This window comes from Megalops cyprinoides, chromosome 22, assembly GCF_013368585.1.
Source record: "Megalops cyprinoides isolate fMegCyp1 chromosome 22, fMegCyp1.pri, whole genome shotgun sequence".
NCBI lineage: Eukaryota > Metazoa > Chordata > Actinopteri > Elopiformes > Megalopidae > Megalops > Megalops cyprinoides.
In genome coordinates this window covers 17411612-17438043 of record NC_050604.1, presented here as the reverse complement: position 1 = coordinate 17438043, position 26432 = coordinate 17411612, and the positions used below count along the sequence as shown (strand labels likewise).

General features: G+C 42.4%; 2 protein-coding genes across 2 annotated transcripts; one reads left to right on the top strand and one right to left on the bottom strand.

The window, feature by feature from the left end:
* The first annotated feature begins 1122 nt into the window (after positions 1–1122).
* On the top strand, positions 1123–18164 carry tmem192 (transmembrane protein 192). The gene is made up of 6 exons (XM_036516966.1): positions 1123–1283; positions 2451–2603; positions 5539–5800; positions 7800–7934; positions 13942–14053; positions 16710–18164. The coding sequence occupies exons 1-6, from the start codon at positions 1254–1256 to the stop codon at positions 16831–16833; spliced, it is 816 nt and encodes a 271-aa protein (XP_036372859.1). The 5' UTR covers positions 1123–1253; the 3' UTR covers positions 16834–18164.
* Positions 18165–18877: 713 nt separating this feature from the next.
* apela (apelin receptor early endogenous ligand) lies at positions 18878–23887 on the bottom strand. Its single transcript, XM_036517417.1, has 3 exons — positions 23432–23887; positions 21829–21918; positions 18878–19516 (listed from the first exon to the last, which is right to left on the bottom strand). Exons 1-2 carry the CDS (start codon positions 23505–23507, stop codon positions 21830–21832), a joined length of 165 nt encoding a protein of 54 aa, XP_036373310.1. The 5' UTR covers positions 23508–23887; the 3' UTR covers positions 18878–19516; position 21829.
* Positions 23888–26432: the final 2545 nt, after the last annotated feature.

Here is a 26432-nt window from a genome sequence, read left to right as displayed (position 1 = left end):
TAATAATAATAATAATAATCATCATCATCATCATCATCATGTTGATGATACCCTAAAAAGTTTGGTTAATCCTAAAACGATGCGGAGCTTCATGTTCATTCTAACATCCCGCGTTTTAATATAATTATTTCTGGGGATTAATCAAGTGGATTATGCAAGCTTCCAGACTGAATTATGTTAGCAACGCAAGAGGGCATGGGTGAACACTAGTTTCAGGTAAATTCACAGGTTTTGTTGTTGTTGTTGTTATTATTATTATTATTATTATTATTATTATTATTATTATTATTATTATTATCAGTTGTTATTGTTGTTGTTGCTGTCACACAGAGAGTTACTAGTACATGGAATAGTTTACCAGGGCCCTTTACTGCGTGAAGTGAGCCTCAACAAACCTAAATAAAGAGTGAGTGAAGGGGAGGGGGTTCCGGTGAGCGCTCGGTGTGGAATATTCAAAATAAAAGTAAGATCTACTTCAAGTAAAGACGCATTGAATACACAGATTTCACATGGGGACTTGTGGGTATAAAACCAAATTTATTTTCAGTAAAAAAAAAAAAAAAAAAAGCTCTTATACTTACATATGTAAGTATGTTAGCAATATTAGTTTTATGTCACATGAAATGAGTCTAGCCCTTAAAATTATTGAGGGAAGGCAAATGGATGCATTTTTGCAATATTGCAAATAAAGCCAGCTCTGTCTCAGAAAGTAATGTAAGACAGAAAGACAAGAAAGAAAGGAAAAAAAGAAAAAAAACCCGTCTGCGTATAAATGACGGAATAACGAATTAAATTTAGACAGATAATTTATAGAATGTACTTATTAATAATAGTAAACGTCATTTTTATTTTTACAATTTATCGCCAAGCAACAAGAATCAGTTATATAGTAACTGCTAGACTTTTGTTATGTTGCCTTTATAGCTAAGAGGTTACTTATTTTCTTCTACTGGACACTAAAACAGCATTTTTGTTCATCTCTAACCCCATGATGGGATCAATAGGCTAACATTTATAGCTTAGAATTTGGATGTGCTGTTCATGACTTTTATTTAGAAATTTTCCTAGGGCTCTTAAACGGAAGTGGGAGGAACATCCTGTCCTTATTGAGGCTCCCTTGACGATTCTCTTGGCAACTGACAGAGGAGGAGCAAGCCGCGAAAATAGTCAAGATGAAGACTAATTTGCGACCACAGCTCCCTTGAAATCCTTGTTCTGTCCATAGTTTCAACAGTTTGTGTATAACCAGTGAAATGGATTCAAAAGAACCGCCGACACATATAGTACGTATTTGCTACTTATTGGTCGATTTTGTCCTGCTGTCAATATTTATTGTCATTCTTGTCAGGTGATGTCCTCATGTGATAATTCTGTCTAGATGGTGAGCTAGTAAGCGAGCAAGTCAGGCTGTTTTGCATATAGCTAGCAAGGAAACTAGCTACCGATTGCTTTGTTTTTTATAACCTTTTCTGTGAATCACTTAGCTACATGCCACTCTGTCCCACATAGCACACTTTTTGACAGCTTTACTAACTAGTTAACGTTAACTAAACTGTAGCTCTGTCTAAAATAAAACCAAATCGTTACTTTACCAGTTGGCTAAATTAACGTTAACCCGAACGCTGGAAACGCAGTCATGTTTTGTGGTGCTTGAGAGCTCTGTCTTAATCCCTGCTTTTGTTTTGTCGGCTGGTTTTGAGTACATGTTCACTGTCGATGCCGCAGTTATACCTAAATCAACTGCAAGGTCTGTGATTAGACAAGCAGCGCAGATTCGCTTTTACATTCCTGTCACTTTAAATTAGCCAGCCAGTTAGCTAGCTAGTTAGCTAACGCTGAGCAGATCTTGTTGTCTGTCTTGCAAAACCAGTATTTTCCCTCGTCATGTTTGTGGGTAGAACGATTGCATATTGGTAAGATATCTTGAACATATTTTAGGCATTACGCAGGTAGTCTAGGAACACTGTCTGGCCTGTTTCAGTTTCCCTGTAGTATAGGTACTAAACTGTTCAGCCTCCGTCATGTAATGTAAATATATTGAACCCCAGAAAGGGACCAAGTCTTGGTGCTATAAAGGTATGCCATACGCAGACCTGTAACTTTGTGAATGACATACCTGCCATCTTAATGTAATGTTAGACGAAGTCAGTGTTCCAGCGACCCATTTGATTGTTCAGGTAAACATTATTTTGCTGATTATTACATTTCACATGCCAAATATGGTTTGGTATTTTTGCCCTTTCAGTAGAAGTACCGCGGAAATACAGAGCAAATCGGTTGTTAGGACATATAGGTAGCTGTGTGTTATTATTTATGAAATCCGTCTTAATAGAAAGCAGTTGGAATAAGATTCAAATGCCATCTCATGTACTAACAAATCAATATGTAGTGATTATCGTGACACAGACCAGATTGTGTGTATTTTTAATCTGCTTTGTGCTATATTTTAGAATAACTCCTCTATGGAAATAACTCAGAGTTTGGAAGAAGACCCCTTGGTTGACGGGCCTCTTATATCGCCTGAAGCCCTGGACTCTGCCATAAAGAAAGAATTTCAGAAGTTGCCAACCTCCTGGGCAGCGTTTTTACTGTCCTTCCTCCAAGTAAGTAGATTGCATGTGATTTGTACTTTAGGTTATGTAAGATCATTTAACAAGGGACTGTAGCAGTGGGTTATTTTTTGATGGCTTTCTTTTAGTTGTCACTCATCATAATACCGGTGTTTGTGCTGAAGAAAGAACAGTCTGAGTACTAGTGGTAGGCTGAAGAGTACCTCAATAAAGAACCACACTAGCTGTTGCGAATACAGATGTTTTGATACATTCAAGGTAGGGTATGCCTCTGGAAAAATGACTAGTTCATCTGAATATTGTGAATATGTTACTCATATATTAGTAAGAGCTTCATGATTTTATGAAGTGGGACATTTTAACAACTGTTAGAGAAATGGGTTTGGTTGGATATCAAGATGGCGGGTCTGCTGTTCTCATAATGCATGTGTGGCAGAGCTGAAGGTAGTAGCTCATGTGAGCTCTGCGTAGCGGGTAGCAGGTAGCCAAGCGGTTGCAGCGGTTACGTCACTCCCTGACACCTGGTTAACTAGCGTCGTTGCCGACAGGCTAGGGGCAATTTGCCTTTAACTCAGCTGGCAACGACGCTGGCCGTAAGAGGTTAGCAATGAGCAGTGGGAACCCAGGCTTGAAACTCGCCTGCTCGCTGACCCCTGTAACATCCAGTGAAATACACAACGCAGCTACACCTGTTACACATGGGTTAGTGGGGCATGACTCCTCTGCAAGTTTGCTACAGTCATAACAGCAATGACCCAGAGGTCTAACTCCTTCTAAGTATTAACCTCTCTGCCGTCTAACCTCATACAAATACAGAATTCAAATACAGCATCATAAGGGAATATAATTATATAATTATAATTAATAATGGTTAAATGGACCAGTTCACATTTTCTCTCTTATCTCATTTCTTCTCCTTCTGCATCTTAATTTTATTGGAGCATTACATCATTGCAAATCCTCCAGTACCCTAAATAACACTTCTTACTATTGTTCTCAGCTGATATTCTGCCAGTAGCCACACCAGCTCATTGTAGTCAATTACAAATTAAGCAGAATGTTAACACTTGGATTACCTGAGTACAACCAATATGAGTGTACACATGTGATGCTATCTGAGTCAGTAGAAGACATAAAAAACTAGGTTCCTGCCATCTATGATACACATTAAATCTGTCTAGGTTGCTAACTCATAATGGCCAAAACATTAGAAATATTGCTAATATGGCAATGTAGTATCAACACCCCTGCAAAAAAATGACTGATTTGTGAAGTATTGCATAACACGTAATGCTTGCTAATGTCATATGGCAAGATTACAACATAGGACCCGTGATGTCCGGCTTTGAATGTAATGCTTTATTAGATAGTACTTGTTGAGTTTGTGTGATGTCATGGGAGGCAAATTGTTTAGTTTAACTTGCCTTCATTTTGATGTCGGTCATATTAATGGCCTATTTTTGTTTCTACTGATGAGATGAGTTGACCATGATAAGATCAAAATGACCTTTTTTGGATGCTTGAAAGTTTCTTGGGGAAGATACCAGACACATGGCAAATAGCTGGTTATTATGGTTTATTAATGAATGGTATGTACAGCTAAACACATTGCTGACTTCTACTTTTTGGCAGAGAGGAACCCAACCTTACCTTTATCTAGAGAGCAGGCCTCATGTCTCAATCATGTGGGTGGCAGTCTAGCACAGTGGTAAGGAGCAGGGCTTGTAAGGTTGCTGGTTCAATTCATTGCTGGGGCACTGCTGCTATACCCTTGGGCAAGGTATTTAATTGCCTCCCTAAATATCTAGCTGTATAAATGAATAACATGAAAAAGCAGTTACCTGTGTAAGTCACTCAGGCGAAGAGCGTCTGCTAAATGGCAATTAAGTAAACTAATGTTGCAGACTAATCTGAATTCACAGAAAAATGAATGAAAATCTTACTTGATTATGAATGAAGGCTCATCCTATTATTACCTTATGGTGCAGTCACTTCCTATATACACGTTTTGTCGTCCTCATGGATCAGCAGGTTCTGTTTCTAATGGACACATTGCACTAAGCTACCTTGGTTTACACCACCAGCCCAACCTGGCTTTATCTTAATTGATCACATATGCAGCTTTCTCTCTCTCTCTGTCTCCTGTAGCACACAGTGCATGGGGCAATGTAGCAGTCACTGAAGATATCACTGAAGATATCAGTAGATTCACTGTGGATGTGCAGAAGTGCCCTCGAGCATACAGGAAAAGAAGAAACACAGAGAACACAGTCTGTAGGCTGTATGCAGAGATGGCACAGATGTGTGAGATCACATCCCTCTTTTCTCAGCGTATGAACATAAAACCCTTCGGCTTCAGGTTTTGGCTAACGTTGTGTGTTTCAAATGTACAACTAGAGTCTAAAAATTTTAACTGACATAGGTAACAGTATTGAAAATAGCCCATGCGTGTGGTCCGTTGCCATACCGGAATACCGGAGGTTACAGCTGCAGAGGGGAGGATGGACAGATGCATGAGAAAAGATGCCATATAGCCTGACGCAGAAAGGATGCTGGCTGCATTTATAGATTTATAGAGTTATGAACACACCGTGTCTGTTGTCACTCTCATATAACACAGAATCTAGCAATGTGTTATGTATGTTTATGCACTGCTGAACATGCAGATAAATTCTACAGTTACAGTCTACAGTTACTAGGAGGAACAGGATTCATTTTCAGACTGGCTGAGGCTAATTTCTGGCACGCCCCTTCAACATGGGAATATCATCCTATTCTACTGCCACCTAGTGGATGGTGAAGTACTGCGATATGTGGTTTTGTAATGAAAAATGTGACGTGTGAAGGTTGGTGTGTTTGACTCTTGGATTTTCTGTGTTGTGCATGATGAGGACGCTTGCATTCACTGCATTACTTAAGTGCAAATGCGGCCTCGGACGTGTAACCCTTTCTTTTGCTTGTCTTTCAGGTTGCCTTCGTCTGCCTCTCCATTGTCCTGGCCGTGTTTTGTTCCATACTGCCGAGCAACCAAACCCAGTGCAGTCATTACCTGCAGGACCTCAAGAGCGGGCCGGTGATAGTGTTTGCCAAAGTTGCCCTGTGGCTCCTGCTCGTGGTGTTTGAGCGATTCGTCCACCGTCACCACAGCGGCGCGCGGAACAGGGGATACCTTCAGTTTTACCGATCCATGAGGAACCTGAAGAGCCTGCCAGTGTTCATTCATTCCGCTGGTGAGCCAAGCCTGCCGAAAGATATGACTGTGATAATGCCGTGGAAGAGCATGGCAGGTTAGCATAGTGGTAAGGAGCGGGGCGTGTAACACAAAGGTTGTTGGTTCGATTCCCTGCTGGCGCACTGCTGCTGCACCCTTGGGCAAGGTAATTAAACCAGAATTGCAGTAAATTTCCAGCTGTATAAATGCATAACATGATAAAAAATGTAATGTATGTGAGTTGCTCTGGATAAGAGCGTCTGCTAAATGCCAAAAATGTAATGTAATGTAGTGTTGTAGGATCTCAAGGAGCATGAGTCTGTTGGATTTCCTGCTTTCTCTAAAGGCCACCTGCACAGGACTCCAGGGAAAGGTTCACCACTTTATCGCACAGCCTAAAACCTTCACATACAATTGGAACCTGGAATTCATTTAGTGCTTAAGAGGTCTGGAGAAAGTTGGTCAGTAATTGAAGCTAAAACCCATGGGAAGCTTTTGGACATGCCATGTTCGTAACAAGTAAATGGCCCTTAGAAGGCTCATTTAGAAATGCGTAGTATGTCCACAAAGCAACACCTTCCTTTGGTTTTATTTTCAAACTTTTTTCAAAAGCACCACCATCAAGGTCCTCAGAAGACTTATGTATTTTATACGCAAGTGAGAAGCAGGAATACAAATGCTTACTCTAAACTACATTTGATAGCAGACAAAGGACTGGGGAGTGAAGCTAAATTGGTGGAGAATGTTAGCTCAAATAAGGTCTAATAAGGTTCACAGCTTTGCCCGGATGAAAGCTGGCAGACGCCACAGTCATGAGGACCCAGATTGACTTGACCCTGTGCGACACCATTACACATCAGTGAATTGTTCAGTTCCTGTGGTTCATCTGCATACATCCTGTTGTTAAGGAAACAGGAATGGGTCACACACACAGGAATGGGTCGTTTGGCTCCAGACCCCAGCCTGATTACCCTTGGCATATTCAGTTTTTTTTGGCTGAACAATGTCTTTCAAATGACCTTTGTTGTGTGTATTCAGAATGGTCCATTCTTGGCTTTAGCATGGAGATTTATATTCATAGGTAGATTATGTTGATTCGGCGGATTAACATTAATTTGCAGTGTTTTACAAAAGAGCTCGACCGTTTCAGTGCACCTTAATAAGCCGTTGCCTTTTAACGATTTGCAAGTCTCATGCATAACGATGTTTCTTCAGTGCCTCTATTCTGAAAGACAAAAATGTAAGCATGAATTTTCCCTGGTGCACCACATGGGGGCGTGATGTACACAGATGTGGAGTGGTGTTTCTCTTGCAGTCTGTCTCCATGGTTCAGGTACACACTAATCTAACAAGGCTTGGAAATCTTTAGACTTTTTCATTTCTCAGAATCCCATTGCGAGTAGTTTCTAAGTATCCATTTAAGGGCACATTAATTTTATTAATTAGAGTGAATGGTCTCTTAAGTCGTGTAAATGTGCATTGCCTTTACTGCTATTACTTTTACACAAAGTGAAAGGGAAACTGAATAGATTGTGTCTGTGGGAGGACAAAATGTTTGTGCTGTGGTTGTGACACTCATTCTGTACCACTTGAGTAGATTTGCAGATTTTCTGCAAATTCAGTAATAGATTAGTTTGGTTTATTTTTCTGATCTGGGGCAGATTGTGTGTGTGTGTGTGTGTGTGTGTGTGTGTGTGTGTGTGTGTGTGTGTCTGTCTGTGTGTTTTTTCTATCACTTGAGTAATAGATTGGTCTGGCACAGGCTGTGTGTGTGTGTGTGTGCGTGTGTGCGCGTGTGCGCGTGTGCGCGTGTGTGTGCGTGTGTGTGCGTGTGTGTGCGTGTGTGTGCGTGTGTGTGCGCGTGTGTGCGCGTGTGTGTGTGCGCGTGTGCGTGTGTACGGGCGTGCGTGCATGCATTTGTGTGTGTGTGTGCGCGTGTGTCCATCCATGTACATGTGTGTGTACATGTGCTGCTTGAATAATGGTTTGGTTTGGTTTGTTTCTCCGCTGTGACGCAGGCAACGCGGCCGTGCTGATCATCCTGTCTGCGGAGTCGCTGCTGAAGGGCGTCAGGCACCTGGGCATCGGCCTGCTCCTGGGGGTGCTGGTGCTGGAGCTTCTGCTCGCTGTCCCCTGCCTGCTCATCTACTCAGGTGAGGACGGCTCCCCTCCACCCGCCACCCGGAGGGGCCCCCGCATCACAAAGCCCACCGCCTTGTTAGCCCCATTCAGAGCGCACAGCCAGCAGCTGCGTGACTATCAAGCGGGCCCATTCAGCTCAGCTCAGTACGGCGCTGTACTGATGGCTGTTCCTTATGCGTCTCTCTCTTTACCACTTAATCTCAAGCCAGGGTAATGAACCACAGTGTTATATCGGGTCATTATTTTTAAGCGCATCTAGATGGCACAAATGAATCCGCACGCTCCATAATTACAAAATTAGTTAATGGCAAGGGTTAGTAAACCGTGAAAGTGTAATAAGAATAGTGGCAACCTAGTAATTTCTTCTACATTTTGAAATGTAATATTCATATTGTAGTGTCTCTGGAAGGGCTCGTGCTTAACTGGTGGAATGCACCCTCTGGGTTGGTGATCTTTCCCCTGTCCCTGAAATCTAATGTTTATTTCAAAATACTTTTTGGATGTGCTGAATATAGAGAGATTTGAAGTGATTTGTGGTGAGATTTAGATCTGCTTTTGTGGTTAGGAGCTCTACTGTTCTTGAAGTGCGGGTGTGTAGTACCGGTAATTTTATATGGCTAGGTGTGACAAAATTGCATTTAAAGAGGGAAGTTATTCTCCAAAACAGTCCATTGAAGGATACAGCTGACTGCAGATAAAGAGAATACGGGTGGGTTCCTTTAGAGGGAGAAAACTCTTGTTTTGGTCGGGTTGTATTAGTTGTTAGTTGTTGCCACAGGCAAACCGTGAATACACTCCACCCAGAAGCATCTCGCCATTGTCCCGGTGTTTACTGTAATTGTTACTGTAAGAATGGTGGATACATTAGAATGGAGCCATTCTTTCTGTGACACAAAAAGCTCCTCATATCTATCTGAGATAGAATTCCTGGACAGTTTAGATAAAACCTAACATAATCAAAGGGAGGGAAAACATGTATTTCCTGTCAGTTTTGCCTGTTGCTGCTGCCGAGTGCACGTTTCATTTTGCAAGGTGCAGAAAACCCATTAAAGTTGACATGTTAATTGCTATTAGGATACACAAGTAGCGCTGACATCTTTCTCACAGCCGTTCTGCACAAGCAGTATTTATTAGCCAGCTAATTATTAAATACATTTTCACATGAAATAGGCATGCTGAAAAGTTCTGTGAAGGTGCGAACATTAACACTTCACTGAAGCAAAGTGTACATTTAGCATCGTGGCCGTTTCAAAGCATTCCAGGTCATTGTGTTAGAATGTGACATTTTAAACGTTCCTTTTTTCTTTGTTCATGGATGGCAAGAGGGCAGTGCACACACATGCGCCCCCATACACACAGTCACTGACCCAATACAGACCTATCTACTGTAAAGAATCAACTGTCTTCTAAGCTCTTTTGTGGCAGTTAGCAAACATTTAAAGGGTAAAATAGAAAGCCCTTGGCTGCTAATGCCTCCATCCCTCCTTGGTTTTCCTGGAAGGAAGGCAGTGTTGGGCAGGAGCCATCTCACCCTTTGAAGTTCTTTTGAAGATGCACCTAATGCTAAGAGATGTGGAGCTGTTGTATTTATCTGTTTCTCTTCATTTAAACATGAATACACACTATTGTAGAGGGCAACTTTAAGATTTCTCACATCAAAGTAGTTTACTGCTTTTTTTGGTGAGGGGGGGTCTTCAAAGAGGTCAAATTAAAATAAAAATCCTTTTATTTATTGTCCGTGCTGAGGGTGAGCAACCCAGAACAGAATTATCTGCGAAATTTATTACACTGCAGTCCCTCCACTGTCACTTTTCAGTCCTGTGGAGCTAACTCGTGAAATGAATCCTAGAAGAAACCTACTTCAGGGGTTATGTCCCAATCTGAAAAAAAGTTGCCAGTCTGGTGAAGTGTTCTTCTTCTTTTTTTCCCTCACTGCAACAAGCATCTGGTTTCAGACATTAAGGGCACTTGGGAATCCAATACTGCCGAGAAGATGTTTGAAGCGTTGCAGAGGATTCCCTGATGTCTGACGCTTTTGTTGGCGCTGAACAAAAAAAAAAAAAAAGAGGAGGAGATGGCTTTATCTGAAGGAGAGGCTGCTCCAGCACCGCCAGACTGAGAGCCGAAGCGGCAGCAGTGACACCGATACGCAAACACATAAACACTTGAATGCAGGAATTCCAGACCGTTAATGGGAGGTCTCCCCCGAGCAGGATATTTGCACTTAGCTAATGATTGATTGAGGCCTGACTCAGCCGGCAGGTGAAGATCTGGCTCTCTGCTGGAGTTCGCTCTTGTCCTCGTCGGTGCTTTGTGAGAGGGGAAAGTTTCCTGCATGTTAAAAACGCAGGCACCAACGCAGTCCAGCTGCAGCGTGCTCTTTCTCCTGCTATTGGGGACAGTGTCAAGCATCCTCCTTTACTACATTATTAAAGCATCGTAGGTGGCAACCGGTCTCATTAGCAAAACACTCAGCTGAATGTATCACTCAAAAGTTATGAGCGTAATGCATTATGATTGGATTGAATGGAGGACACAGCTGAAGAAATATTTGCCATTGCACGTCACAGTCAGTGTAAGTTGCGCTTTTGATAGCTGTCAGTGAATTCTGGCAAGAAGCACTGTGAGTCGTTCCTTCACGTGCCTGAATTTGTGTAACCAGTGACTAAACTTCAGCTGACACCCAAGTCACACTAAACCAGTGAGGTTCTATGCATGTGTCTCAGGAGGGGACACAGTAAGTAACAAGTGAAGTCTTTTCTCTAATATATTTAGAATGGCTGGGATTGTCTATTCATTGGGTGAATTCGAGGGTCGGCTTCCTTTATGTTACAGTGTGGCCCTGTGACACTGTGACTCTGCTGTTGCTGAAGGAAGCCATCTCCATTTTAACAGATATGTGTGAAATGTGTCATGTCCATTTCAAATCAGCTCTTTTCCTCAAGTCTATAGCTTTTTATGACCTTTTAAAGCATTCCTGTCCTTAGATTGGGTGTTATCTCTTTTTTACTAATTTTAACTACTGTAAAATATCCAATCTGCGTGCATTGTTCTGTTAGTTTACATTATTTTGACTGTTACTTTATTTTCCAATTCAGTGAGGTGCTTTAACAGTTATTTGACCATTATCCAGGGCAAATACGGTAATGTGAGGTAAGAACCTGACGAGAAATAACTGTGAAGTTTCAGTTTGTTTTTGTTTTCCATAGCTGTACTCAGTCTTACATTTTGATTTTGCTACGTTTTCTTCTGTTCCTCAGAAGAATAGAGAACACAGTTTTTAATATGTGTATTCACATCATCCTGTCTTGCATTTTATACTAGTAGATATTTTGGTGTGTGGAGGTTAGATTGACAGAGAAAATGATATTTTATTTGCATGTTAAAATGTTTGTGTTCGTTGTCTTATTAAAAAGCCTACATAAGAAAAATGTGCGTTCCTTGGTTTTTATGCAAAGCTCTCAATATCCGCTGGAGAGCAGAGTGCTTTACCAGAGGAAGCTCTGTGAGAGAAGCGATTGTGCTGTGAGTAAAGCAACGTGTGAGGAAATTAGAAGTGTCAGAAGCGGAGGCACTAAGTGCAGGATGTAACAGCTCCTGAGTTTCCTTACATGCCTCGTAATTATCGATTAGGACGGTTCCTAAAGCTAATCTAGCTTGACCGCGCTTAAACGGTCCATTCATCTCTGAGCACCGGGCCTCCCCACACCAGATCAAAGAAGCTGGTTGTACGGGGCTTAAATGGCCGCACTGGTGTTTCACGGCTGTAAATTTGCCGTCAAAGTTTTCTTTTTTCCTCCCAATTATTTTTACTCGCATGTTAATCCAATTGGTCTTGGAATTGAAGAGAATTGAGTTGAGTGAGGGAGGGGGGGGGGATCAGTCTGTGAATTGTAGTCTAATGTTTCTGGATTTCTCTCTCTTGTTGCATCCTTTATATATAAAAGGAGAAAAACCTGATCAAATTCCTCCAGGTCTGGCTCTTGAAGTCTTCACAGAGAGATTTTTCTCCCTGGTGAGATGTACGTTAATTATTGTGCCATTCTGTGGGCTGCAGCCGAGGGAGATGGCGCAGATGTAACCGTGGTCTCTTGGAGCTGGTGCTCCCATCTGGTACAGTTCACAGCCAATCAGACGGCTACTGTTAGCTAAGGTTCACACCCTCTGCACCCTCTTTTTCAGCGTTTCACTGTAAAACACCCCATAATGATTCGGCTCACCATGTAAATGACTCCAGTGCTTTTTTTTTTTCTTTTCAAAGCGTTTATATCCAGGGCTGAAGACAAAGTCCAACTCGTTATGAGATGTGTAGGATAGCATCAGGTAAAACCTTAATCCCCAAGACTCGGAGGGGTGTCACCTCTGTGATGGATGATTCTGATGGGTGAAGTTTGGAGAGAGTCAGTAAATATACTGTATTTACCACAGAGCCTGAAGGGCCTTGGGTGAGACGACAGTCCCAATCCCTCTCCCCACCCCCACCCTACGGCACCCCCCCGGCTTTGCACTGCTCTGAGGGCAGGGATAGGATCGGGGGCTGGGGTGGGAGGAGGGGGAGGGGGAGGGTCAGGCCACCAAGCCCAGATCCTGAGGTGGTCTGATGATTATTTTACAGCATCAGCTTCCCTTTAGCCTGAGTCACGGCAGTGTGCGGTCTCTGAGGCCCGGGGTGTGTCACCTAAGTAAAGTCACTCAGCCCTGAAACTCACACTACTTTGCCGTTCATCCTTCCCTTTGAGGAACGGATTTCGATTTCCATCAGTCAGGAAAAATAGTTTTTATAGGTAATTTTTTACAGTTACATTCTTGCAAGGTGCTGAATAGTTTTTTTGTCCAGATCAGATTGAAAAGGGATAATAGCTAAGGCTGCTTGGGAGGAGAATGGGAGGCGGAGTACCTGGCTCCAGGAGGACAGTGGAGGACATTGAGCAATGCAGTTAGAATTGAGGCCGTAGGCTTACCCTGGCAGCAACATTCCCAGTGATCTGTAGGGACTCCATACCTGTAGCATTGAGCTCACCTTTATCCTACACCTTTCCCAGCAGCCTTTAATCAGTATTATAAAATCGGGTTCCTGGTGCAGAGAGCATTATAAAAGCAGTGTGGTGATGCACAAAGCATTATAAGAAAAGGGTGCTGGCATAGAAAGCATTACAAGAGCACGGTGTTGGTGCACAGAACATTATAAAAGCAGGGTGCTGGCACAGAGAGCATTATAAGACCAGGGTGCTGGCACAGACAGCATTATAAGACCAGGGTGCTGGCACAGAGAGTATTATAAGACCAGGGTGCTGGCACAGAGAGCATTATATGACCAGGGTGCTGGCACAGAGAGTATTATAAGACCAGGGTGCTGGCACAGAGAGCATTATAAGACCAGGGTGCTGGCACAGAGCATTATATGACTAGGGTGCTGGCACAGAGAGCATTATAAGACCAGGGTGCTGGCACAGAGAGCATTATATGACCAGGGTGCTGGCACAGACAGCATTATAAGACCAGAGTGCCGGCACAGAGGGCTCACAGTTAGTTTTTCACGCTGTAGAGTGAATGCAGCTGTGCAAATAAAGGCAAAAACATTGCCATGAAGCCGGTAGCATTTCTCCACTATGTGCGTTCACACAACTGGGTACAGCCCGTGCATCAGCAGATAACTGGCACCATTAAGAGTAATTAGCCTTTTCTGTTTGGCTCACAGCACATTTTGTTAATGGATCTGGTGCTCCCAAACAGTCCAGGCCCACAACCTGATTTGTGTGAGTGTTGATGGAAGGGGTATAAAATGTTTTTGACTTGTGCCTCGTGACGCACCTCTGGGTCAGCCTTAACTGTTTTGGAAGCGCCGCTGTTAGTGACAAACGCCACATTGCCTACGTGGATTTCTCCATGTCTACGTAGCACACGTTAACCAGATTTCTGTGATGGGATCTATCTTGCCCAGTGGTGTAGAATTGCCACCCCCCCCCCCTCTTTGTGTGGCCCATTCTCATTATGTCCTGTTAATGTTCCTCCCACCAGTGAAAGTCAGAAACTTCAACAAGCAAAGGCCAGAGCCGGACATCAGCCAAGAGGAGCGGTCCCACGCCTACTCCAGCCACGCCCATGTCATCAACACAGAGACTGGATTCAGGTACTGAGCACACCGTTCATGTCCCATCATCCTTTATGTTAGGACAGGGGGGCATCAGACTTGTACACAGAGGGGTTACACGTGAGCGATAGTCTATTCCCACCAGAATTGCACCCATACCCACACCTTCGCTATTTGTCGGGTGCAGGGCAGAAGCGCTGAATTTGGGTGCAATTCAGCATTGTCAAAATGAGTAAATTATTTGGGTTGCTGAAGAAGTGAAGAGCAGGGTTTGTAGCCGAATCCAGCACACAGGTGCCCAATTGCAGCCCCCCCCCCCCCCCCCCCCCCATGAGGAAGTGACTGAGGGGTCCTTGGAGTGCATGCACAGGTGTGTCCTTGTTCTGCACCATTTCATCTCCATTCACAAATGAAGAACGAGAGTTGCCATGGTGAGTTGGAGGCCGACCAAGCCCCGTTCCAAGACTGGATGAGGATGAAAAGTAAGCTAGACTGGGTGCTCTGGTTTAAAAAACACACCTCATGGTGCATTACTCATTTGTTGGCACAGTCTTACATCATAGCCCGAGGCTGTTGTGTGATCTCTGTGATTGTATTGTCTGTGTATCCCCATGATCACTGATTTCCCTGCATGTGAAATGCATTGCCTGACAATCATTTTTGCAGCAAGCTGGTAAATAAATAATAAAAAATAAATAAATGCTCAAAGAGCTGTTTGAAGCTCACCTGTTTCTGGACTGTCAGAATCCTGCAGATGATCTAAATTTCTGAACACTTAACTAGTATGCGCCGTGAGCACACAGTCTTCCGCACTCATTTAGCCAGGAGTTTGTAAGGTATGTAATTAAGGACTGGGATGGACCCAGAGCAGTGAGTATCTCTGGCGCTGCAGGGCCAGGCTTGGCAGCCCCACTGCGTGTGTCTGACACAGCCTCCAAGCCAAACGCTCAACTGTGATAATCTCGCTGACTGCACCTGCTTTTTAACAGCACACTCATTACGGCAAACTGCTTTGACATTAGAAGTATTAGCCTTTAGAAGGCCTTTCAGTTGGTTGTCTGATGGAGCTAAATTAAGGAAGTGTTTGGGTGGTTGTAGCAGACCTCTGTAAACCTGCCTCTTTACAGCCATTGATTTGGTGTGAGATTGGACTCTTCCCAGTGATTTTGTTTCCCGGTGTGTTGGTTCTTCCAGAAATCCTAAAATTAAATTTCAAGCAGGAAGAACATGGCCACACTACAATATAATTGTAAGATAGGATGTCCTTGGGTCCCCTTTTAACACATTTCAGTGCCTCTGCCCTCGGTCCAGGACAGTAGCTTAGTGTCTCTTCTCCAGCCTGTTGTAAACTGTGAAGCACTGGTTACAGTGCCCCTGTCCTGTTGGGTCCGGTGTCTCAGATTACAGTGACATTCTCACCCTCTGATGAGAAATGTACCCAGACACGATGGAGTGAAGCTGGGCCAGGGGGGAGCGCGAGGGGTTAAGTAAGCCTGGGGTGGGCTGCTAGCTGCTGGCCCGGGGGGGGGATGATGTGAAATGCCTTCCATTCATCCTTTCATTCTTTCAGATAGCTAATGTAGGCAAAATAAATGAGGGAGATAGTTTTTTTTTTTTTCAAAGACTGAAGTGGTTTAATTGACTCTTCCTGCATTCTTGGGCTGGAGACTTCTTTGTTGTGTTCTCCCAATATATTTGGAGCTCTTGGCAGCTTGATTAAGATCTCTGTTGTATCTATGCATATTTAGGGGAAATATTTCCTTCTGATTTGTCCTGCGCAAGCAAAGTATGTGTTGATTGCGTGAGGTTACATAAAGAGCAGCGTTCGTGGTGCTTTCCTCAGGGTTGGCCATTATGTCTTGTCTGTAGTTCCTTGTAATGTCTACAGAAATGTTCCCTCACGCCTCTTCCATATGGCCATTTCCCAACGTTGATCAAACCCCGTTTTTTTTTTTTTTTGAATACGAGAGGTTCTGTATACATTTTAAACATGCACAGTTGCGTTTGGATCTGGAGCTCATCCAATGAAAACCCTGGCTACAGTACTTCGGGTGTGCTTTTGTCTGTTTTCTTTCTTTTTTCCAAAATGTTTGCTCTGGTAGGCTTGCCTGCAGTTTTCCAAAGGGTGTCCATCCTTTTTTTCTCCGTTCTGCCCCATGAAAAAGGCTCGGGGGGTCAGTGCTCTTCTGTGTGACCTGCTATGGTATGATTAACATCTACAAAGAGGATGGGGCCGTTTGAAGGATAACATCTTACAAAGCACCCAATAGATGCTGTTTGGAGAGCTGAAGCAGGTTTCAGAGCTCTGCTTCCTCTGTCAGAACTGAGCATTTCCAACCTGAAACTGCATAAATACTGTTTGTGTCATGCAAAGAACAGGAATAGTGGTTATCGCATTCGCAGGGCATGCAGGAAATTCATATTCATGTAGGAAAACTGAATAATGTCATTTTGTGCTAATGTAATGTACATTTTGAAACCAGTCTACCAGTCTGGTGTGGTTATTAGTGCTCAGTAGTAGTAACTAAAAAATGTCTTTTGAAAAAGTAAAACGGTAACTTCTCCTGCTTTACAGAGTGAGTTGATCTGATCAGTGATCCTGGCATGGGGAATTCTTTTTCTTCTCTTACTTTTGTTTCAGTTAAAACACTCACAAAGGCAATTGTGTATTCATGCCTGTGTGTTGTATTTTCAGGGACAGCTCAAATTTGGAAGAGGTCGTGGAAAAGCAAGCAGATTTGATTGAGTACTTAAAGCAGCACAACACTTTGCTGAGCAAAAGGATCCTGTCTCTGACATCCCAGCAGATCCGGGACTAAAGACTAAAGAGCCTGTCGCTACATCATGTGGGAAGGGGTATGCAACATAATATAATACAAGATAATATAATATAACATGCATGACATGGAGTTTCATGCCAAGTAAGGGAGCCCTCTGCACATAGAGGATTGCATAGATTTCTGTCCAAAAATTAAAACATTTCACCGCACGGATCTCTCCATCCATGTGTTCAGCACATTTTAAGCGGTGTTAAATCCCCCAGAAAAGTGGAAATGGATGCGTTTAAAAACTTGTCTGTGTGGGTTACCTGTTGAAATGTGAGTTCTGTTTTTAAGTAAATACATGCCTTTAATTGGAGGGATTTGAAATAAAGTTTAAAAGCGGGTGCTGGACATGGTGCAAAGATGTGAGAAAGGTGAAGTGTTTTATTTTTGCGTAACGACCCCATGCAACCCTTAATGATCTGAATAAAAAGTGAGGAATGTTGAATCATGAGACTGACATTCACACATGCACACTCACTCGTAAAATTAAACACAAGGAAGATTCAACTTCAGATTCAGCTTCTCATGTCAGTAATAAAAGGATTTAATCATTGTGATGCAGATAATGAATTCATTCAGTAATACAGCTAAATGCAGTGATTTACCCTATTGTTTCATATGCTGATAACTTGAGTATGATGGTTTACAAATCATCATCTTTGTAGCAGTAGTGGTGAAAATGATGACTTCTGCACTGTACATGCATTGGAAAGACAAGCACAAAGGTTCTGAACAAAAAAACAGGCTTTGTCAGGCACTGTAAAACCTATCAGAGAGAGGGAAACAATGTTATCAGGGTTTCATATTGTTTGTGTCTGTTATTTCTGTTGTCCTTGTAATTATATTTCCAGTGGTTTAATACGTCTCTATTCAATCAAACCGCAAAGGCCCTGTTAAACTACGAATGTAAAATTCAAGCAAATGCTACATTTTGTCCTTTGGTGGATTTATCTTAGGGCAGATAATGGTCTGATACAATGTACGAAAGGAAAAAAAACACTCAAAAATGTTCCGGGAAGTTGATGAGGGTGCATTGCGGTTATATTCAATAGAGACCTTTGTCAGAAAACATGGGTTGAAATATGAGTGTAGCTGGACGTCGTTGTTTTATTCTTTTTTTCATTCATGTTTGCGAATGTACAGATGTTTGGTTTTGTGCTGCGCTGTTGGGGCAGAAGTCAGTATGATGTACAGAGCACTGCTGCACTAGTGTATAAACGTAGTCCTTCATTTTTGAAAAGGTTCTTTGCCTAGTGTTTTTTATCATGCCCGAACCCTTGAGGAAATGTTCAACTAAGTTTGTAATTATGCACTTATTCTCTACTCAGGCTCATTGTGGACTTTGAATTGTTTTTTTGTTCCTCTGGATTTCAAAGCATGTTTTTTTGTACAATACAGGATGACTTGTTGTTTACTGTTTTTTTTGTACAATGTCTCAATAAATATGTATGTGTATATAAGCATGTGTATGTTTGATGGAAGGGGTTTTGTGCGGATTTGAGACGCTGTATCTATGAGGCAGGATAGCATGGCATACAAGTCTCATTGAGGAGGTTCAGTTTCTCACCACTCTTTCAGCTAAATTCACACATTATCATGCAAGATTAGATAGCCTGCAGTGGTTGCACTTTATACTTTACACATATAAATGCTTATGTATGTATATAGGCATTTATACATGTGAAGGCTTCACGTTACAGATTTTTTTCCCCTCCACCAGCAACATTCAGCATAGTAACCCCACTTAATCTCCCCCATTCAGCATAAAGTTAGACTCGATGACAGTATATGAAAAGAGTATACACATTTTATTAAAATGACATCAATAAAACATTTGAAGTGCATTACTTACATAGAAATACATTTTATGACCATGTTATGAAATGGTAAACTGTATTTTGCAAGAACGATTCTACAGCTCAAAATGCCAATAATAACAATAATACAGCTGTGAGGGTCTGAGTTACATCAGACCATTCAAATGATTGGATAGCATTTAAATTTCATTGTATATTTATCCAAATAGATTACTGCTGTCTTCTCCATCACAACCACCATATAACCATTCCCTTCATACCATCACGATACGCTTTATGTTGGACATAAATGTGCCACACAGAGAAAGGTATGAATATAAACTTTACAGCCACTGGAGTTTAGCATATATCCATATATATATATTTTTTTGCATATTCCACAGTGACGTAATACATTTAATGGCTGGGAATGATATACAAAAATGGCTTGTGATGTAAGCAATCACAATGGTCAAAATTGAATAATATACATTATTGATATATACATTGTCAAATTTGTTATGTATGTTGCATGTATGTTTCCATAATACATAGGCTACATTAAATAGCTTATATTAAAGTGTACAGAGCGAGATGCCTTAGACACGGCTCCATCATCGTGCTTGAGAGAGTCCTTTGCAGTTTATAAAATAACATTCTGAAGGTTTTTTTTTGTTCTTTTTTGGCACGGCTGGCTTTCCTTTGAAATCGAAGAGTGAGATACACTGTGTGACAGGGGTCGATGAAGCCTGGGTCCGGCCTCCTCTTCCCCTTCCCCTGGACAACAGCCGAGGACTTGAGTGAAAGCCATTGTTGGGAGGTCCCTGCCACGCCCCAGAGTTCTCTTTGTCTTCCCGCTGTCTCTTCGGGGTTGTATTCAGCTGGAAAAAAAGAGAGAATTCCATTTAATTGAAATATAAGCCTTGCCACCAGTGCACCGTCTCTTACACTAATCACAAAGTTTTCCACATGTGCGGTGTTTCCAAATGTATTTTTTTTTTCCCCCAGAGAGGCAGTGTTTGGACTTGCATGATACTCCTAAATTAGCGATACCCATAGCATTTTATTCAGGTATAACTATGTCTCTTGTGTTATTTATGGTGCTTTGCTGTGCTGCCTGGGGTTTGTCAGTCAGGAATAAAGGCAGGCATTCCTCATTGGTTTGGGCTGAGTGGGGTCAGCTCAGCCATGGCTGACCCGCTCTTTAGATCTCACAATGACTGCATGGAGTGGTCAAAAATGACCCCAGCTTCTAAAAATCTCAAAATGAGGGAATCATATATATTACTTAAATCACAGGGCACTAGTGTGTTAACTGTGTAATAGTTTAGTTACTTATTAAGAATTAATAATTGCAGCAGGACATTCCCTATCGGCCTGCATGGCTCCTATTAATTTATCTCCCTCCTTTAGAAGTACATCCTTGGCTATAGGTAAAATTGTTTGCATGTCACACCAAGTTATTATATCTACATTGTATGCTAAGTCTGTAAAGCTATACAGAGAAATTAGCCCAGCATGTTTCTTTCTGGTATGGTGTCAGCGAGCATAAACCATAGAAAAATCTCTTCCTCAGTCTCCAGGCTTTACGCAGGACCCACAGCATTCATTTGTTCTAACCCAACAGCTGTAGCCGAACAGTTTTAGCATTCTGTACCTCACACCTCCACACTCACAACCCTCTCACACTGGCTAAATGCGTCCCGATTGTGTTTTAAGGAGATCAGCAGATGCTGTGTCATTAACCTGGGACCGAACAATAAAAAATAACAATCGTTCACCCAGTAGCTCCTTTTTCTGTTTGGGTTGAGGTTGCGTTTTTTTGCTGCGAGATAACAGCTGGTAACCTTTGCCTATGAAGCTCCTTCTGGAAGCGGTCCCAGCCATCAGGCTCCTCGCACTCCCTTAATAAGAGCGGTGGGGGAATTCAACTCAATTTATAAATCCACTGTGCTAAGTTCACTACATCCCCAGGGACAAACTGGGTTAAACAGAAAAAAACCCCTTTGTAATTAGTCTTCCTATTATTCCTATTAAATGTGAATATTTGCCTGCTATTTAGTTTACCATACATATGTAGAGGACTTTGCAGTCTAATTCAGCTGGCAGCTGGTATAATAAGAGAACTGTTGATTAATCTTATTTGCCCACCTGCAGGGGTAATAACAGCACACAGTGGAGGACTCTGAGTAGGGTTGTTTGGCATACTAAAAAGGCCGTCATTCTAACAAACTTCTCGTTAATTAGTTTTGGGGATCCGACGCTAATCTCTCATGGTCTTTTTTCCCGCAAGTTGCCTTGGAGTCAGCGAAGGCATTTAGCATATTGTTTATAAGGGCAGCGGAGTAAAGGGGGCTTTTAAAAAGGGCCTTAAATACAGTGACAGGGGAGGCACACAGCTGCAGAAGCTCCGGGGGAAGCCAGGGAGGGACACAGGGTCTCAGCCGGAATGAGTTACGACCGGTGCAGGACACCACGTTCTGCTGGCCCAGTCCCAGAGGCCGGTGAAACTCAAGACACATCCTAGCGCTTCATTCATTTCACGGATGAGCTCCTCTCTGTGATAACTGTTGATTTCCTTCTCTGCTTGTCTCATTACTGAATCGCTTAAAAGGCAGAGGAATGGAAGTGGAGCTAAAAGCAGTCAGTGTCCACGTTCTAGGGCCCTAAGTGCCTGCAGTCAATTATGGTTACATATTTACGAGGAAATTTGTTCCTTATATGACATTTTGACCACCAGTTTCAAAAGGTTTTAAAAGGTTCCATTGACTGCATTTTCTAATGAAAAATGATTCTTCCCCTCAAACATATAAAAGTGTGCCTGCTTCCTCTGTACTGTAATTAGCCAGTGAGAAATACAGTTATCGTTACTGGAACGTATGTTCTCACTTTCCTCTTAACTTTCAGCGTTTGGCTTGAAAATTACATTTCAATTCCTGTAACCTCAGATCAGTTTAACATGTTTATGTACAAGAGAGGGGAAAAAAGTAGATCTCTGTGGAGTCTAAAGGAAACATTACATTTGCAACAGAAAGGATGTTGAGGCCTGCCAAAATGTATCAGCAGAATATGGAAGGGAGTAGAAGTGTCGGTGACAATCTGTCGAGTGATATTTATTATTCAGCAGAGGATTATGGGTATATTTTAAAGCAGCTGGAAGCAGTGAGCGGCGCGCCCTGGGGTCTGTCCTTACCTCAGGGGAACGGCACTCGGGAGTGCAGAGGCATGCATCTCCTATGCAGGCAGTGGTGTCTGTGGTACTTTCTCCTCAGGCTCAGGAAGTCTGAAAGGACACATTTACAGTTATTCATTTGGCAGATACAGAAGTCCTGAGTGTGGTGGTGTACAAAAAAAGATGCATAGATTTGAAGGCAATAACATCTCGGCTTATGAATATACTACGCATAAAAACTCTGCATAATAAATGAAGAATTTATGGTGGTCCTACTACAAGCTGACTGCACATTCCCATGCCTTATTTCACCACCCACATGCAACAGGTGAATCAGTGTTTCATCTCTCATTTGCCTGAGATTTGTATAAAGCTGCATAAAGTGAAGGCAGTGTTAAAGATGAATGCACAGTGAAAGGATGAATAGCTTCAGTCTTGCCAAAATTGAGAATGAGTTATTTTTTGTATATATATCAACATAGTAGCTGGTAGCCAGTATGTGCTCATATTTGAGGCATTACAACAGTGCAAGACATTAGGAATAAGTAACAATGTGTGAAAACCTGTAAATTGGAAGTGGCTAAAATAAAATGACCAATTCTTTGATCTTTATCAGAGGGATGAACAATTCTATCTACAGGCCAATATAACAATTACTTTTTCATCTGATACCATTGGAGCAACCTCCTTCCAATAAACAGCAATTAGAGTGCCCTTCTGAAGTATCACTGCAGAGGGGGAAATTCAGGAAGAGATAACGACTTGGAGCATTTTATTACTGGAAACAACAACTAAAAGGCCAGATTGAAATGCCCCAGATGAGGAGATTACTCTCTGTTAGCAGTTAGATGTGGCAGCTCTTCCCTCTGTTGAGTAGAAGTTGGGGGCCTGGATTTGTGTTTAGTGAAGGGAACACAGTTTGGTTCAGTCTTAACCCCAGAAAAAAACTCTCCTTGAAGTTCAAGCTGCAGAACGGCACTCAGGAACTGTTACAGTCAATTGACCTGTCGCCAATCAGATCTCATTATCCCAGTGAGTAAAGCAGAAATCTGCATCAGATATCACACCATCGTAAACGTTTCTGGTGCCAGCATAAACAAAAATAAATCTGATCAACCCCACACACAGTGAGATTTAACAGACACGCTCATTGCCCAAACCTAAACATATTCGATGTAAACATTTGATTTTTGGAGGGAATTCTCATTTAGGAATTCCTTTCAAGCTTTAGACCATCCAGAATGTTTACGTTATTCCCCAATTCTGTATTTTCAATGAAGTTTCCTGTTGTAAGAAAGCAAAAAAAGCTAAACCTAACATACACACACACACATCCTTATCAGAATTTGGATATTGTGTCATGATTATCTGATCATTTACATTCCCTCCTTGATTCTCTCTGAGAAATTCTCTATGGCTTTGTTAAGAACACAATTTTTCTGTCAAAATTATTGCATTCAATGTTTTCTCTGTAATTCTACAATTCTGCAATTTTTTTGTGGAAACCAATGCACGCTTTCAGTCAGCCGCATTAGGAAGAACCAGCCAACTTGTTACCTGTGAAAAAAACCTGTTATCTCTCAGATAAAACATGGGATTAGACAGGGTTTCTCCATTCACATACCTGGCCTCTGCCCCTTGACCAGTAGGAGGCTCATTATGATGAGCAGAAAGATGTAGAGGAGGTTCTGTAATCTCATTTTGGCGTGTTTGGCGCTGGACGGACACCTGGACTGAAGTAGGACAGACGCAGATGGAGAAGAGCTGGGAGAAATCCCTCCAGGGTTGTCGTCCAGGCCCACTGAAGCTGTCCTCCTCCCCGTTCAGAGCAAACTGAGAGACAGGCTGCGCTCCGATTAGACTGTGCCAAACTGAGTTAATGATCACATCAGCTGAGGCGGTGAATCCGTGAGCCCGAGAGCGTTGGCCGGTGTCCTCCTCTCCTCTCTCTCTCTGAGTTCCAGCTCTACTGAGAACCAAACTCAAACTCTCCTCTCTGTTCCCCTTTCTCCAAAAGACAAAATAAAAACACTCAGAGGAATTTCACCATGTCAACACCAATTGTCCTGTCTGTGGATGAGTCAGAAGACTTTGGGAATAATGAAGCAGCTGTCTGTCCCCTTCTTTTATATACTACAGGGAGGGATAGAGGGAGGGAGGGGTATGTAAAGTAGGGAGAGGGAGAGGGGGCTGGGAGGACCCCCCCGCCCCATTTGCAAATGTGAGACTTTGCATTGCACATATTGACCCCACATGTATAAGGTAATACAAGTGACAGGAAGCCCCCCCAACTCTCCCCCTCACCTCCCCCTCCCCCCTCCACCACCCCCCACCCCCCAGACCCTGGTGGCCACAAGCCTCAATGAATGGGAGGTAAACTGGCTGTGAAGTGGCGGCCATTGGGGTTGAATCGTTGAGCAGTTCAGCTTAATGAGATGCTGCTGGGCCCACTGTGCTCCCGGGTGCGGAGACCGGCCGGGTGTGGAGCCCTCCCTCTCCTGCCACATCTGGACCCCTGCACACACACACACGGCGCACCCCCCATTGTTGGCCCTGATGACCGTCGCATAGAACTAATGTGCATTCGGTCCTCAGTGCACAGTTTCACTCGGCTAATGTGTTAGCCCGTTCCATTCGTTTCACTTCATATGGTAAACGGCCACAGGTTGTTGCATATTTGCTGTGAACACATTGTGCTCATTGCAAGGGATGAAATATCCCCTTTTGTTAAAGCCCTTGACCAGTAAATGATTAAAAACATTCATTTGTGTGAGCTATTAAATCTTGCAAGTGATAAGAAGCCCCCAATCTTTTCAGACTGCCATTGGTTTGTGCCTTAATACCTTACCTGTTGGCCCTATGTGAAGTAGTAATGCAAACTCACTCTCCTAAATCTAAATCTAAAGTTCATTCAGAGAAGTACAAAGCAGTGGTCAATTAGGGCTGAAATACTATATTTCTTCAATGAAAGATCTATTTCAAAAGTTACAACAGATATGCTGCATTAGCATGTCATCTATTTTTAACTTACCAGGCTAGTCTCCATCGTTGTGTTTACACTGAGTTGATGCTTTACATATGCACTCAAGGAGCTAATATCCACATAAACTCTGCCTGAACTCACTGAGGTCAGCAGAACCGATATAACATTGCCTACAAGTTTTTAAAATTACACATATAAGTGAAGTCTCACTTGTTTACTAAATAAGGGCAGGTAATGGATGTTCCAGGAATATCTTTAAAGCTGCACTCAGAGGTTATGTTGCTTATCAGGGCTGCTTCATGTCACTGGTCTCGAAGGTGGATAGAAAGATGAGTGAGAAAGAAGAGTGAACTGTAGGGAGTTCAGTATAGTTTTGGCCATGGCGCTGCCCCCGGTCTACTGATAAGATGAGTAAATTTAAAGTTCAATTTAAAAGCACCTCTGGTGGTTCTGCAGGGAAATGAAACCTAGGAAAAGAGTTTTCTTGGATGGATGAAGCATTCATGAGTCAGCCCTGTGAAGGTGTTTAGGGTCTGTGTTTGGTTCATCAGGCCAAACAGTGAAATCATAAAAGTCAAGTCATTTTTAGCAAACGCTCCCCTCCCCACTCCCTCCCCGTAATATATTTCAAACACCTGGAATGTGTTGCTGAAAAATACATATAGCCCTCTGTCTCGCCCAGAAATGATACATGAGCCATATTTGGTGGCTGGTCTTCCAGCATGCTTTATCATCTCCTCTGGTAATGAGAGCTACAATAGCGTCTGACACACCGTGGCGGGTTACAGGAGATTTGTAGGCTCAACCTTTGCATTCAGACTCCCAGCACCTCCTGCACCGGTGCTGATGAATTAGCACATTAAGATGAAATGTCTGGGCTTTTACAAGTCAATTAGGATTAGAACACAGCATGGAGCTAATGGACCGACTCCGCTAAGGGGAGAAATCGCTGAGTGACCTCTCCTTTTTTTGTCTTTTTCTTCTCCCCCAAATGACCAGTTGCCATTATGAGGTACACCCTGAAGAGAGGATTATTGTCGTTTTTGTTCCGCCTTGTACGCAAGCGCCCTTGAAGAAGCTATTTATGATGTTTGCAAAAATGTTCTCCTCACAGCCCCACATTCCCCATGGTCCTGTCTCAATTTTGAGTGGCTGTGCATTACTCCTGTTTTCTTTCTTTCTTTTTCTTTCTGAAAAACTGATACAATTCTGTTCATAGACCTCTATATTCATTTGCCTGGCTTCAGGTGGTGTTCCATTGTTTTATTTTACATGCTTAGTTGAGCATATTCTTTTCTCTTTCAAATTGAATATGATAATGACTGGCCATTGTTATTCAGAGCTACCTGGTATCCATGGCAACTGATAGAGACCAATGTTCTTTCAGTGAAAGAGAGCGAGAGGGAGCAGTAAGGTGTTTACATAATTGTTTGTGAACACCTTTGCTTTAACCTTTAATTTTGAGTATTTACAGTATTTTTAGAGTAATTTAAGTCAACAAAATAGAGGTCAAATAAATTGCAAAAAGTTCAAGCAAATTACAGGTTTTTGGAGTTAAGAAGCCATAGTATAAACTTCTCAAGACCTTTTCATGTTAAAACCATAGCCATTATCCAGCTGCAAACTATCCTCTTTTTGATCA